Source organism: Rhincodon typus, unplaced genomic scaffold (assembly GCF_021869965.1).
Source record: "Rhincodon typus isolate 14 unplaced genomic scaffold, sRhiTyp1.1 hic_rhity00001347, whole genome shotgun sequence".
NCBI classification, from domain to species: Eukaryota; Metazoa; Chordata; class Chondrichthyes; order Orectolobiformes; family Rhincodontidae; genus Rhincodon; species Rhincodon typus.
Window position 1 is genome coordinate 5,139 of NW_025966985.1, and position 15,939 is coordinate 21,077.

The following is a 15,939-nucleotide window of genomic DNA, read 5'->3' on the forward strand; positions in this document are numbered from 1 at the left end:
CTCAATAGATATCATTGTTACTGCACCTCACCAGTGGTACCATAATGTTAACTAGGTCTTCACATATCCAGGCCTGGACTGCTTTGGTTTCTGAGCATGATGCTGTGCACTGCTCAATCATTAGTGAACTCCTGACTTCTGAGCTTATGATAAACAGTGGAGAGTTTACTCCAGATTCCCATTGACTTAATTTATCTTTGATCCTTCATTTAGTCAGATGCTGCCTTCATGTTAAATGCAGTCACTCTTGCCTTTATTGAGATCGAGTTCTTTTGTCTATGTTTAACGAAGGCTGTAACGAGCTCTGGAGTCTAATGGAACCCACAATGAATTGAATTGGCAGAGGGCTGGCATCTACGATGCTGAGATTCAGAGGAGGCCAAACTGGATCATCTACTCAGCAATTCTGGCTGAAAATGGTCAAAAACACTTAGTCTTTTGCACTGACTCAGTGGGCTTCCTCACCATTGAGGATTAAGATATTTTCAGAGCGTCCGCCTCCACTGAATTTTTTAATTGTCCGTGATCATTCAAAGCTGAATGTGACAGCATGTGTAGGACCTGGATCTGGTCCCTTGGTTGTGGGGTTGTTTCATCCTGTCTACTGTATGCTGCTTCAGTTACTTGGCATGCATGGAGTCTGACATTGTAGCGTCACCAAATGTTCCCCTCCTACAGTCTTTTATTGTACCAAGGTTGGTGTCCTGGCTAGATGGTAATATTCTGAGGCATATATTAGATGGTAAGTTTACAGCATAGAAGTGGGCCATTTAACCATACTAGTATATGGTGGTTTTTGAATTCCATACTAACTTTTTACTTTTCATCAAATCTTTCTTGTGTCTTTCTATTGTATTGCTTTCCTCCTTGTGCTCATCTAGCTGCTGCTTAAATGTATTTATGCCATTCACCTCAATAGCAAAGTCCAAGCTCTGAAGATGAAGCTTAAAAGCAGAAAGGAATGAAATGTAGGAGCAGTATATGGATGTAAAGAACATAAGACAATAAGATATGGGAGTAGAATTCGGCCATTCAGCCCACTGAGTCTCTGCCATTCGATCATGGCTGATTTGTTTCTCAGCCCTATTCTCCTGCCTTTTTCCCTGCAACCCTTAATCCCCTTGCTAATCAAGACTAAAGAATTAGTTGAAAAGAGAAATAATGGATATAATAAATGGTGTAGATGACAGCAATTAAAAAGCCAAATCCTTCTAAATATTTTTGCAATGTTAGAGTACGAAAAGAGTAGTTTCAGAAATTTTAAAAAGGGGTGAAATAACATTACTAGTAAAGTACAATATAGACACTTTTCGTGGTCCTCACTAAAGAGATAGGATATTCACATCAAATTCCTTAGCAGATGATGTCCCGGAACAGTTCTAACTCATTCCTTAGTGCATTAATTTAGAAATCCTCACTCTCAACTACAACACCTTTAAGATTTCTCCTCTTCCTCCTTTGCAGCCTTGGATCTTGTGAAAGGTTACAAACTTTCAGCTCCAGTCGATGTTGCTGCCTGTTATCAACTTCCAGTTCTTATACTCCGTGCTATCCCCAAAACTGTTGGTCATGCGACTACTTTCTCTCCCTTTCCAAGTTTCTTTAAACCCTTTACTTACGTCACCAACCATCTCCCCGCATTCCCATGCACAATTTCCCCACTCAAAATCTAAAGTAATTTGCAAACATCTCTTTTTAAGGCACTAAATATACAAGCAGCTTCCAGAATGAAAAACAACCGTAGCAATAATATTTTAATGAAAATGTACAAAAACATAAAAATGGTTCTACCAGCATCACCTCTTCAAACATAATGTGATGCAACTCACCAGAAGAAAAAATGCATAGAAGAAATACAAAACAGTTCTGAATTTTACAACTGGAAACATTGTACAGTAAGACTTAAGCATTCTATTTTAAAAAAAAATCAATCAAGCGTGTTCTTTTAATTTGTCCAAGTTGTGTGGCCAGAATCAGCAGCCTTCTCAGGTGGCATTTTGGTTAATGCTAGCTGCCTTTCCTCTGAATTAGAAGGTTGTAAGTTCAAGCACTAGTCCAGAGATTTGAACAAAAATCTCGGTTTGTGCTGTGTTGTGGTTGACAGGATTTATAAACCTAAATCCCATGCCATTATTTGAACAGCAGTAGGAATATTTTCTAATGCCCTGGCTGGCTAATATTAATCCACTCAACCAAACTTAAAATGTATTGTCTGACCATTAACCCTGTGTCTTATGAGATTTTGCTGTGTGCAAATTAGCAGTCGTGTTCCCTACAATCCAGCAGTTTTTTGATTGACTGGGAAATGCTACGGAATATCCTGAGGTTGCAAAAAGCACCAGATAAATCCAAGTCTGTCTTCTAATTGTCTATGTCCTTTGAAATTTTGTTGAATTCTAGTGGTTTCTGGTACAATACAGCCTACAGTTGCTAAATGCCTCCCTCCACCTAGCCAAAATGGCTATTCTGCAAGTGGTGGTCCCTGTGTGGCTTAAATAGTTGCAAACCTTTGTTTACTCTGAGCATATTTTAAATTGTTTATGAACAGAAAATACTTCTGCTTCAACAATGAATACTGGAAATATTGGCAATGGTGACTGGGAGTCATTACTGAGATTGTTGTATTTATTATCAATAAGACAAGACAGAATTCTGGTAAAGGGTCTCACGCTAGAAAGATTTGGATTTAAATTAATGATGCTTATCACTCTTGCATCCAATAACCTACGTGGGCTCCCAGTCCCTAGTGCAGTGCCCTCAATTTTAAAATACTAATTCTTATTTTTAAATCTAGCAATGGCTTTGCCGTTCCCACCACCTTCAACCTGACAATTTCTGCTCTGCTTCAAATCTGGCTTCTTGCACATCCTGATTTTCTTCAGTCTCCCATAGGTGGCTTCAGCTACTTAGATCCAAAGTGCAAATTCCCTCCTAATCCTTTGTCTTGACATTGCTAAAACCAACCTCTTAGATCAAACTATGTTAAAGGTGCTGTATAAATGCTAATTGTTGGTAACATGGTCCTGGGGATGAGGGGGCTACTGAGTTCCTTAGTACTGTACATAGAAATCTGTTTTACTGCCTGTCGCATATCTGAGATGTAACACAGATGAGTCACTGGCCTGTAAGGCAGAGGCAGCAGGCACATGGGAACACCATCTCTTTCAAGCTCCCCTCCAAACTGCACACCATTCTGACTTGGAATTATATTACCATCCTTCACTGTCATTGGGTCCAAATCCTCCCTAACAACACTATGGATCTACCAATACTACATGGGCTGCAGTGGCTCAAGACATTTTTAAAATTTATTCATGGGATGTGGGCATCATTGGCTCGCCTGCATTTACTGCCCATCTGGAATTGGCTAGAGGGCGGTTAAGAGTCAATTACATTGCTGTGGGTCTGGAGTCACATGTAGGCCAAACCAGGTAAGGATGGCAGTTTCTTCCTCTTAAGGACATTAGTGAATCAGACATTATTTTCTGACAATCATGGATTTATGGTCATCATTAAGCTCGTAATTCCATATTATTGAATTCAAATTCCAACATGAGGAGGGATGAGTAACAGATACTGGCTTAGCCACCAATTGCCCTTGCCTTTTTTTTTTAAAAAGTAATAGGACATCTAACAGCAGCAACCTGATTCTACTCCCTTCAACTCACTAAAAAGTCCACAACATTGCTGTAAGTCAGAGTTGATAGCAATAAGGTGATGTAAATTGGGCATCTGGGCTCCTGGTGAGTGATGAGACAACAGTGAATTAAAATTAGGGGAATTCAATGTTAAATAATGTGTATAAAGGGATTGAGAGAGAAGATAAAAATGAAAAGTGAACAAAATTAAAATTGAACATTTGAACTTTTGTTTCTTCAGGTTTTTTAAACTTTGATTCATTAGCAATAATTATTCATACCAGAATTTACATTATGATAATTAACAGCTTGCATGTTGTTTTAAAAGCTGCTAATTACTAGCTTTAACATCTGCCCAAGGTTTTGTTGGTATTCACCATGTAAATACATCAATGTTGTACCATTCACTTCAACAGTAAGGCAGACAGCAAAATGACATTTATGCAAAAGTAATGTAGAGGAGCATAACTCTAGTCAGCTTTGTATGTTATCATTTAATCCACAAGTATTCCTTTTTTGAAGTTGCTGTACTGTTTATATGGAAGTTAAAGGAACCAATTACTTATTTGTTATTTTGACACTGACTAATATTGGACCAGAATTCAATGTACAGCGCACAGAGCAGCGACTGCATGGTGGAATGACAACCATATTGTATATGGAGTTGGATTTGTCATGAAGGGTTCTGGCTGGATGTATTAATGAGCTCCAGATGGCAGGGATCAAAATCGGTAACACAAAACTAGCTGCAGTACACAAAAAAATTTAAATGCCAGCCCTATTAGATCCAGATCTCACTGTAGCAGCACACTGATTTAGCTGATGTACAGTCTGAGGATCTGTTCTTTATTCAGTCTCCTACTGTTAGCATCACTGTTCAATATTGAGTTTTCAAAAACAAATTGATAAGAACCCCTAAAGAGCTTTATTATTCTTCACCTTTTAGTAAGGAGGCTCCCTGGGGCTGAAGACTACACTGTAATAAGATAATAGGCATTTTTAAAACAAAAAGTTAATTAAAATCATCTATAAAAGCTATCATACCAACATTGATTTTTTTTTGCAATTTCTCAAGAAGAAAAGTGAATCTTATTCCTAAAATTGATCTTTTTCTTCCTCTTCTATCCCCTCCTCTCATTGAGTTACTCAGGCACTAACAGCTACCCTTTTTTTGTTCATTACCTCACTGTTTTTGAGATTTACACTCATAGTCAATAGCAATTTGACTGGAACTGGTATCTAGTCCAGCCTGCATCCAGAAGAGTCAGAATTTTGTCTTGAGCTATATATAACACTGATTCCAGTACTTAGTCATTTCCTAAGTCTGTTTTGGTAAACATCTATTGTAACTGGGACACCATCAATCGCAGGTATGCAATGTCAGGCACTCACCCTTAGGAGCAGAATGAGCAGTGCTTCTGTGATAAGTTAACCTCCTTAGTTGGTTTACAATGTGTCTTGAGTGATGCTACAAAAGCTTGTGAATGAATTACAACCCATTTTACACTCTGCTCAGTTTGCAGTTGCCTATCATGTTCCATGGCCCAGATAAATTTAATCCTGATGAGACCGCCAGACCCCTCATACATGGTGTAAAATGTGGTGGTGCAAACACCCTCCCTAAGACTCCCATCTACTGTATCCACACCTCCCCAAGCCTCGTTTTTGTTTTGTAGTAAAGAGACATACAACTCTCACTGGTGTTCTTCTGCACTCTATGGCAAATCCATTTATTTTCCTCTCAGGAAAGGAAAACTAACCAATGTGTTACAAACAAAGAGAAAAAAAATGCAGACATCAGCTTCTCAAATTTGCTCCTTCCCTAGCTGAGATCTTACATCTTCTGAGGGGTGTTGGGATATAAACATTCTAATTCTGCTTTATTGAGTTTCTCAACATTATTGCACCCAAGACCCTCTGTCCCAAGTTACAAAGAAATTCACTGACCCCTGTAGTCACTGACTGTATGAAAATTAGTTATGCACCTAACGAAAAAAGTCTTTGCCTGCAACTTGAATATTATTGTCTTTCCTCCAGACATACCTTGTATCATTTTCCTTCCAAACTGTAAAGTTCTTTGTGCCTTAGGCAATACTTTTTAAAAACATGCATACTGTATCAATATGGTACTGGGCATAATTCTAACATTCCATGGTGCAGCAGACAAGCTAATAGGAGAGAGTGATAAGAGACCAGATAAAACCTGAAGTTTTAAGAAACTAGGGATACCGAATTTCTGACAAATGATATGTGATGCTTTAATTGTGTCATTGGACAAATGAGATGAAGCTTTAAGTCTTGCTTTATCTGACAATGAATCTTAGTGAAATTTGTATCCTTGCTGTTCTCCTGCAATTACCCTGCAAACACCTCAACTGCATGCCAGCTTGTCCTTTTTCTTTCCATTGCCACACTTCAGCCAAAATCTGGGCAAATACATAGACCATGGCTCTGATTCATTTCTATTGAACTGCATTCCCTAACTAAGGGATAAGGGAGTATATCTCAGTTGCCACTTGTCTTGTGTTTTATATTAAAAAATATCATTTGGGGAAGAGGGCATCGTTAGCAGGGCTAGCTTGCAGTGGTGATGAACTTCTTAAACCACTGCAGTCCCTGTGTTGTACATAGGCTCACACACCATTTGGCAGGGAGGTCCAAACTTTTGATCTGGCAACAGTGAAGGTATAGCCACAGGTTTCCAAGTCAGGATGGTGAGTGGAAGGGAACTGTAGGTGGCATTCTCCCGTATCTCCTGCTATTGTCCTTGATGGAGGTGGGCGAGAGTTTGGAAGGTGCTAGGGAGCCTTGGTTAATTTCTGTAGTGCATCCTATAGATGGTAGATATTGCTGTTATTGAGCATTAAGTGGTGAAAAAGGGGATGCTTCTGGATATGGTGTGTGTCAGGGGGGAATGTGATGAGGGCAATTCATCACAATGTCAAGGGACAGTAATTAAATTCTCACTGGAGATGGCCATTACCTGGCATTTTGTGAGATGTGAATATTACTTGCCACTTATTGTCCATGTTTTGCTGGCTTTGTACAAATTCCAAATGGTACTGAACATTGCACAATCAGCAAACATCCTCACTCCTGACTTTATGATGGCGGGAAGTTCATTGATATAGCAGATATCCAGAAGCTGAGATGACTGACTGCCAACAACCACAACCATCTTCCTTTGTTCAAGGTGACTCTAACCAGAGGGGTTTTTCACCTGATTTCCACTGACTCCAGCTTTGCTAGGGCATCCTCATCCTCACATTGTAAAATGCAGCCTTGGCATCAAAAGCTACCACTCTCACCTCAAATCCATGTTTTTCATGCATTTCTCCAGTTATTTTTAATCGCACCTATTGAAGGCAGGGAGAGGGATCAGAACCCTAGCTCTCTATTTTACATCAATTTATAGCTCAAAATTAAAGAGATTTCTTGATGAAACTAGGCTTCTCTGGTGAAAACACAAAGCCTGGAGTTCGCTTACTGATTTTTAACTTTGGTTCTAAATTTTGCTAAAACTACTCTTTTCACCTAGGTTACAATAAACTTTAAAACAGTTCAAATTAAGGCATTGTTGGTGCAAGAAGAGGGTGGAGGGGGTCAAAGAATCTGATGAACCAGATACAGTCCTCTTGTACAATATCCAACCTTTTCTAATAAATACTGTTTAGCCATGAATACTAAAATGTGATGCCACTACAAAGGAACAAAATTAACTGTTTGGAAATCTAAGTTAGCTTCTTCCTCAGCTTAACTTGTTACTGAATAAAACCTTGATTCTAGTTTGCCTTACTGTACTTTGTCTCATTTAAAAACTGGTTTAAACCAAATGGCAAGAGATAAAACAAATTAGAATACTGCAAAAATTTTTTTTGTAATGTGAATTTTAGCCAAGAGATAAGATAAAATCTCCCTGCTTCTCAGTTTTCAGCTCCCCTCTGAGATGTGGCCTGTTCTAGTAGGAGCCTGAGCTGCTCGGCCTGCTGGGATAGTTCTGCCACCTGATCCTTCATCTCTTGTAAGGTCTTGGTGTTTGGCTGCATTACTGCATTCTTGGTTGCCATGGCGACCTTTTTCATCCTCCCACAGAACTGATTGCTTCTACTCAGCATCTCTTTATGAATGTTCTTCTGTCCGGTCTCACGGCACAGCAGGTCCACCAGCTTTTGGCCAATCATTATCACTGCTTTGCTGTTTTTGATTAAAACCTCCAAGGATTGGTTTTCATTGACATTGTCAGTGAATGCAATGATTGCCTTTTGCAGGGCGTTAAAGAACATTATGCATTGGTCAGAGCCAGAGATAAGGGACTGGGTCTCCTTCAGCCCTTTAACACTGCTATCTCCCAGTTTTCGAATCTTTTCTTCTGTCATCTGCACAAGAACAAAACCACGTTAAGGAAGTCTCAGATTGATCTGTAGCGAACAAAGTAGTTTTCAAAATTGCACTGTGTTTGAAATTAGACAGTTAATTTTAGCACATCAAGCTTCCAAAAACAACAAAAAGAAAGATTTGCCTTCACATTACGCTTTTCACAATCAGACAACTTGAAGTCTTTACAACCAATGAAATACTTTTTCAAATGTAGTCGCACTGTCTAGAAAGTCTCTATGTAAAATTGTACGGGGCGACAGACATCACAAATTGTGAACAATTTAATATGACTAGAAATGAATTCTTGAATTTTTATGTGGGACCATGTAAAACTTTGATAGAACCATGGTTAGACCACACCTGGAAGATCGTGCACAATTCTGATCTCCATTTTAAAAAGGGCAAACAGGCACTGGAGAAGCTGCAAGAAAATTTATTAGAATGAACCTGGAGTTGACAGCTTATACCCAAAGTAAAATTGAAAGGGGAAGGGTGATAGAGGAGAAGAACCCAGTACTCCCCCACTGTAAAAGGAATTAACAAAGGAGAGCAGACCCTGAGAATGGTCCAACCATAGCTGATGATACACTATTAAAGCTCAAACCTGTTAACCCTCTAGCATGAAACTAAAATCAGAGATGTAGTGGTCAGCAAAAGTTACCTCAGTACAACGGGATCTTGATCAGATGGGTCAATGGGTCAATGTGCCGGGGAGTGGCAATGGAGTTTAATTTAGATAAATAGGAGGTGCTGCATTTTGGAAAGGCAAATCAGGGCAGGACTTATACACTTAATAGTAAGGCCCTGGGGAACGTTGTTAAACAAACAGACCATGCAGTGCAGGTTCATTGTTCCTTGAAAGTGTAGTCACACGTAGATAGGATAGTGAAAAAGGCATTTGGTACGCTTGCCTTTATCGGACAGTGCATTCAGTATAGGAATTGGGAGATCATGTTGCGGCTGTACAGGACATTCGCTTGGCCACTTTCGAAGTATTGCATGCAATTCTGGTCTCCCTCCTATAGGAAGGATATTGTGAAACTAGAAAGGGTTAAGAAAAGATTTACGACAAGGTTGCCAGGATTGGAGGGTGTGAGCTATAGGAAAAGGCTAAATAGGCTGGGGCTATCTGCACTGGAGCGAAGGCCGAGGGTTGACCTTAGAAGTTTATAAAATCATGAGGGACATGGATAGGGTAAATAGGCAAGGTCTATTCCTCAGGGTGGAGTAGTCCAAAACTAGAGGGCATAGGTTTAAGGTGAGAGGCAAAAGATATAAAAGGGACCTAAGGTGAAACTATTTCATGTAGAGGGTGGTGTGTGTATGGAATGGCCTGCTAGAGGAAGTGGTGGAGGATCATACAATTATAACATTTAAAAGGCATCTGTATGGGTATATGAATAGGAGGGGTTTAAAGGGATATGGGTTAAATGCTGGCAAATGGGACTGGATTTATGGACGAGTTGGACCGAAGGGTCTGTTTCCGTGCTGTATATCTCCATGACTCTAAAAGGAAAATAAAGTCCCACTACCTCATGAAATATTTTTAATGAGAGCACCTTTGATGTATTTCTTGCTGAAAACTATTCAAAATCAATGATATAGTGCAAATTTAACTTAAGCAAAAAACGTACTTTTATATAATCCCAGTAACAGCAAAGCAGGTACCTTTCGTTCTAAAAGGAGCTTTTTCTGCTTGAAGCTCTCTCTCTCTCGTTGTTTGACGCTTTCCTTTTCTTGCTCTTGCCTTTCAAATTCCTCTTTCCTCTGCAGAGAAACACCAGTGAGATTATCAGGAAAATGTTACTCAAGACCCCAGAAGTGGTCCACTCAGTAAGGCCTTACACCTGCCTGCATCAACCTGAAGCCTGCTGAGGAGCACCTGTCATTAGGAAAGTCTCGCTGCAAAGGTACAGGCATAAGCCACATTGATATTTAAGGTTGCTGGAAAAGCTCAGCAGGTCTGGCAGCATCTGTGAAGGCGAGAAGAGAGTTAACGTTTCGGGTCCGGTGACCCTTCCTCAGAACACTGTTTTCTCCTTCACAGATGCTGCCAGACCTACTGAGCTTTTCCAGCAACTTTTTTTGTTCCTGATTCACAGCATCCGCAGTTCTTTCGGTTTTCATTTGATATTTAAGGTGCCTAAGTGGTCAGCTGTGTTGTAGAAGCCATTAGGATCACTACTTCCTGAAGGTGCACCAGTCTCTTTGCAGCTTCTTAGATAGCACCTTCCAAACAAGCAACCTCTTTTGCCTGGAAGGACAAGGTCAGCAGAATCACCATTTGCAAGTTCCCCTCCAAGCCACACAGCATCCTAACTTAGCAATATATTGCTATCTCTTAGCTGAGTCAAAGTCCTGGAGTCCCCTCCCATACAGCATTGTGGGTGTACTCACAGCACAAGAATGACAGGCGATTCACCAAAACCCCTTCAAGGGCACAAGGATAGGCAACAATTGCAGCAGAGCCCGCATCCTGAGAATGGATCTTGTATAAAAGGAATTATGCTTCCATTACCCATCTCCACCAAAAAATAATTCATACTTCCATTCTAATTAGGGCCTCTTGTCATTAGTGCTTTTGATTCTCTGGCCTAAAATCTACAATATCACTTGGATTATTTCTCACAAATGTGACAACTCAAGTGTCTATTCACAACACAAATTGCATGTGAATATGGTAACTGCGAGTGGATTGTACTTAGAATGGGCTATAATCCCTACAGCAGTGATTGCATCCAGTGAAAAACAGGTACCATCTCCACAAAGATAGACTCACTGCAATCTCTGGATCCGTCGGGTCAGTCCTCTTTGTGTTCGGATTTCCTACTACTTTGAATTTCAAGATCTGTAAGTTTCATAAGACTGGTTCCTGACAAATTGTTAATCAAAGTACTAATTGATTGATTGTTGATATCCAAGTAGGACAGTCCTAACCAGCACCAGACTGTCCAGTGTCCAAATCAATTTTGCACTAGTGCACTGTGCTCCTTTGGATAGCACAGATACTGTCTTTTGAATGTCAGAACTAAGACTTCCTGGGGCTGCATTAGTCTCTAAAATTAGCTCCAAGAGTGTGAATACACACTGAATGTGCCGAGGGGTGTGTCACTATTTAAAGGTCACTGGGAGTGTGTCATTATTTAATGGGCCCACTGGAGTGTGTCAAGACTTAAAGGATCCACTGGGAGTGTGATAATAACTAGAAGAGAATCAGGGAATGTGTCAAGACTTAAAGAAGGAAAGATGAAATTGCATTTGTTTAGCTCTTTCACATTCCAATGTGCTCTGCAGCCACTAGATCACTTATGAAGGGGGAACAAATACATACAGTTTCTATTAATCTCCTGATCAATGCTTGATATGATTGGGAGGCATTCAGAACTTGCAATATAACCTGCAATGCAAAAGTAATGACCTTCTGTATAGCAGTATCTAAACAAGATCCTTGCAATGTGTCAGTATATAACAGAGTGGTACAGTTGTAGTGTCCCTACCTCTGAGCCAGGAGGCTCCAGTAACATGTAGTATAACCTCTGAACAGATTGATTCAAAATATCTATACCGAAGATGCTTTACTGCCAATGAAGTACCTCTTGAAGCACAGTCACTTCCGTGGGAAACAAGGAAATCTCAAGAGTGTATCATTTAACCGCTAAGATTGGTTGCAGCACATCTGTACTAGCCACACTTCCAACACCTGTAACGGTACTGTCTATCACATCAAATCCTGCAACTAAAGATTATTAAAATACTGCAGAGGTGTGGAAAAGCTCAAGTAGATTTATGGGAGTTTTCTAGAGCAGAGTCACATATCAGCCCCAGTAGAAATAACCCAAATAGTAACTAAAATGCTTCGCTTACAAGATTACACTTTACAGTATCTTATTTCTGACATTGCAAACGTGTTAGTCAGAAACTATGCTATACAATTTCATGCACCAGAAATTTGCAAACGTAGTCTGTAATGTCAAAGATATTCAGTCTGCCTTGCATGTAGTAAGACATCATGACATCCTGAAATCTCTGCTTGTGGTCACTGCCAGATTGATTGCAGCTCACAGCAACTGGAGATAGAAGCAATCTTCAGAGGATCAGTAGAGAAAGACATGGCTCAGAAGATGTCCAGTGATAGGGTGGGAGAGGAGCTGACAGGGGATCAGGAGGGAGGGCAGTGAAGGAAAGAAACCAGTAGGGGCTTTGGAGTGGACAGTGAGGTCTGAGGAGAGAGGGTGAGGACTTGTGAAAGGAAGCAGCAAAAAGACTCTGGAGGGGGCTGGTGAATGTAAACTAGCAAGGTACATACAAATGGACTGTAAAAGCTTCAAAAGGTTAGCAGAGACAAATGTGTGTCCATTATAGACAGAGACATGTGAATCTATCATGGGAAGTGGCTGAGAAGCTAAATAATTACTGTGTGTCTGACTCCAGAGAGGAAGTTACAAGAAATCTCAGTAACAATACATATCCAAGGGATGAGTGAGAGTAAAGAATTGAAATAAATTATTAGTAAAGAAGCATTATCAAATAAATTATTTGTACTGCAAGTTAACAAATCCCCGGTACATAGTTATCTACTTCCCAGGGTGTTGAAAGGGGTTCCTATAGAGATAGTGTACTCATTGGCAATTTCTTTTTCAAAATTCTGCAAATTAGAAGAATGTAAATCGAACGCCACTGTTTAAGAAAGGAGAGAGTGGGGTAAGTGGCAAAGTACAGACCTGTTAGCTTTACATCAATAATAGGGAAAATGCCAGAATCAAAGGATTTGATAACTGGACACTTGGAAAGTAATAATTTAATTCTAGTTAACATGGATTTATGAAGGGAAATCATGTTTAAGAAACCTGTTAAGAGTCTTCTTTTGCAGATGTAACTCAGAATTGATAAGATGACAAGTAGATGTGGTGTATTTTGGCTGCATAACTACACAGATTAATGAACAAAATTAAAGCGCTTGAGATTGGGGGTAACATACCGTCATAAAATGTGGGCTGGTTATAATAAAGAAAACAAAGTATGAATAAATGAGCCATTCTTATGTTAGCAATGTGATTAATCGGCAAGGATCAGTGCTTGGGCCCCAGGCGTGGACTATGAAAATGAGCTGGCCAACTAATATTTACAAAACTCTGAGATACAACATTGTGTAAAATTAAAAACTGTGACAATGCAATGGAGCTTCATAGTTGAATAAACAAGCTGAGAGACTGGGCAAGAACATGACAGATGGAATATAATATTAATAAGTATGAGATTATGTACTTTGGTACAAGGTATGGATGTGTGCTGTATTTGTTAAATAGTGGAAGATTGGAAAACGGTGTTGTTAGTACAGATTGACAGATTTCTGGACACTAATGAAATCAAAGGATAAGAGGATAGTGCAGGAAATGGCTTTGAGGTAGAAGATGAGTCATGATCTAGAATGGCAAAGTAGGCTTGAGGGGCTGAATGGTGGACTTCTGCTTTAATGTTCCATAGGCTCTGCAGAAAGCAAGTGAAGCAGGCAGCAGAGAAATGAAAGACGCAGACAGAACATTGTGGAGAAAGACAGTGAGTGACAATGAAGGCACAGACCAGTACTAGCATAGTCTGATGGCAGTTCAGTAACGGCAGTGGGAGAAACTGCCAGTGGACTTAGTGGGTGCAGAGCGTGTGGGCGCAGAGTGTGTGGGCAGCTGTTCGTGGTGCTTCAGAGTTCAGGATTTGCAGTTGAAAACAGGATACTGCAGGGGCGTGGGTGGGGAATTATCAAAGGGTGACTCTGATAGAGCGTGGAGGTTCTGTCAACAGTGGTGCACACTATCTGGCCTCTACTAACATGATATTCGCAGCACAAAAATGACATTTGCTCTGAGACTGTGGTACTTCCTGTTCGTTTACTAACCTGTAACTGGACATAATCACAGTCTTCTATGTGAGTTTGTCTGGCGATTAACAGGTTGCTTGGTTTTGAATTATTATCTTTCCTTGGAGGTGTTGGCAGTGGAGCTTTTTGTTTAATAAAGAACCCGTTGCTCTTCCTCTGCAGACGAGGCTGGTTGTCATTGGTGGACTGTGGTTTGCCCGGTGTTGAAGGGGATTGCTGCTGACACTGTCCTTCATGCCTCTCTGCCACCTGGTTGAAGAGAAGCTTGCCGTTGGCAATTATAATCGACGCAAGTCGCTTCACATCATCCGGGATGGTCCGGGTCACCATGATGAAGCGGTCAAGATCGTCAGGGCTGGACTGAGGGCTGCTCACCACCAGGACATCGAGGGACCAGTCGGAGGCGCCCAGTGCCTGGCAGGTCTCCACCATGATCTGGTAGGAATCCTCCAGGATCAGGAGCTGCTTGTACAGCCGGTTCTGGAGATTGCCATCCGTCAGGCGTGTGGCATTGACTTTCACTCCCCTCACGAAGTCCATGAAGGTGCCCAGCGACTTCATCACCTCGTCCGCTGCCGAGTGGATCTGGCTGAGGTTCTCCTCCAGGAAGGACAGCTGCCTCCACTGGCTGCTGACGAACACCATAACCCTGCCCACCGAGTCGACGACCTGCTGCTGCAGCTGCACCAACCTGCCGACGGCCATCTCCACATCCAGGGTGATCTCCCAGGCGGTGTCGGGCACCGCGGGGCCTGGGTCCTCCTCCCGGGAGGCCTGCACATCCCTGGACACCTGCGGGGGGACATCATAGACGGGCGCCGCAGGGTTCCTGGCAGCGGGTGCGTCTCGAGGGCCAATCCTGGGCAAATCGTAAATGTTGTGGGGCACAGCGTCCGGGCGCGGCTTCACGGCGCTGACCGGAACGTCGTAGACTTCTGGAAACTTCGAGAGGTGGCGGTTGGACGCTGCATGCTCACGTGACGAGGGAATGTCGTAAAGTGAGCGCTGCGGCGTCGGCGAGGGGATGTCGTACTGTGGCTGGCGGGCAGTGCCCGGATGTTGTAGCCTCTCCGGCAGTGTGCCGTGATGAGGCGAACCCCAGCTGGCAGCGCCGCCCGTGGTGGGAGGAACGTCGTACAGGGCTTCCTTTGGCAAGGCGGCTCCGTCCCTGGAGAGCGGCACGTCGTATAGCTCGGGTTTCGCAGCCCGGCTGGCGTCCGCTTGATCCCAACTGTGTTTGCGGGGAGCCGGCAGGGTGCAATACGGCCCGGCTAACAACCTCTGAGGCTCGCTACCATAAGACACGGGGATGTCGTAGGTGCTCTGTCTATTCGGTCCATCTCTGCATACACTTGGAGGGACATCATACACCTGCAAAACCAAGGACCATAAAATAAAGGAGCAGAATTAGGCCATTCTGCCCATCGACTCTGCCTTCTCCCTGTAATCCTTGATGCCCCTACCAATCAAGAACCAATCTATTTAAAAAAAAAACCTGCTGGACTCCCTGATCATCAGGAACATCCTGCGTGTATCCTGTCGTGTCCTGTTAGAATTTTATAAATTTCTAAGAGACCTCCCTCCCCCCTGCCATTCGTCTGAATTTCTAAATGTAGCCCTGCAACAACTCGGCAGGTCTGGCAGCATGTGTGGAGAGAAAATGTTATTTTTCTACTTACACCAAGAACAATAGTAATCCTTTACTTTTAACTTTTGTACCTCTATGTTACTACTTGTACCTAAGTTTTGTATCTAAGACATGGTACATCTTTCACTGTACTCCTGTACTTGAGCACACGTGACAATAAAGTTTAAACCAAATCAAAATCAAAAATCAAATCAGAGTTAGTTCTGAAGAAGGGTCACCGGACCCGAAACGTTAACTCTGTTTTCTCCTCCACAGATGCTGCCAGACCTGCTAAGCTTTTCCAGCAACTTCGTTTTTGTTCCTGAAATCAGAGTTAACGTTTCAGGACCAGTGACCCTTCTTCGGAACTGAAGAAGTTCTAAGGTTCTGAAAAAATGTTAACTCTGATTTCTTTTCACAGATGC

General features: G+C 41.7%; 1 protein-coding gene across 1 annotated transcript; it reads right to left on the bottom strand.

The window, feature by feature from the left end:
- Nucleotides 1–1,723: 1,723 nt before the first annotated feature.
- On the bottom strand, nt 1,724–15,258 carry LOC125481226 (cas scaffolding protein family member 4-like; the record flags this gene model as incomplete). Its single annotated transcript, XM_048592500.1, has 3 exons — nt 1,724–8,014; nt 9,684–9,782; nt 13,906–15,258. Coding segments are annotated over 3 exons (1,905 nt in total), but the record flags the coding sequence as incomplete, so codon positions are not given.
- Nucleotides 15,259–15,939: the final 681 nt, after the last annotated feature.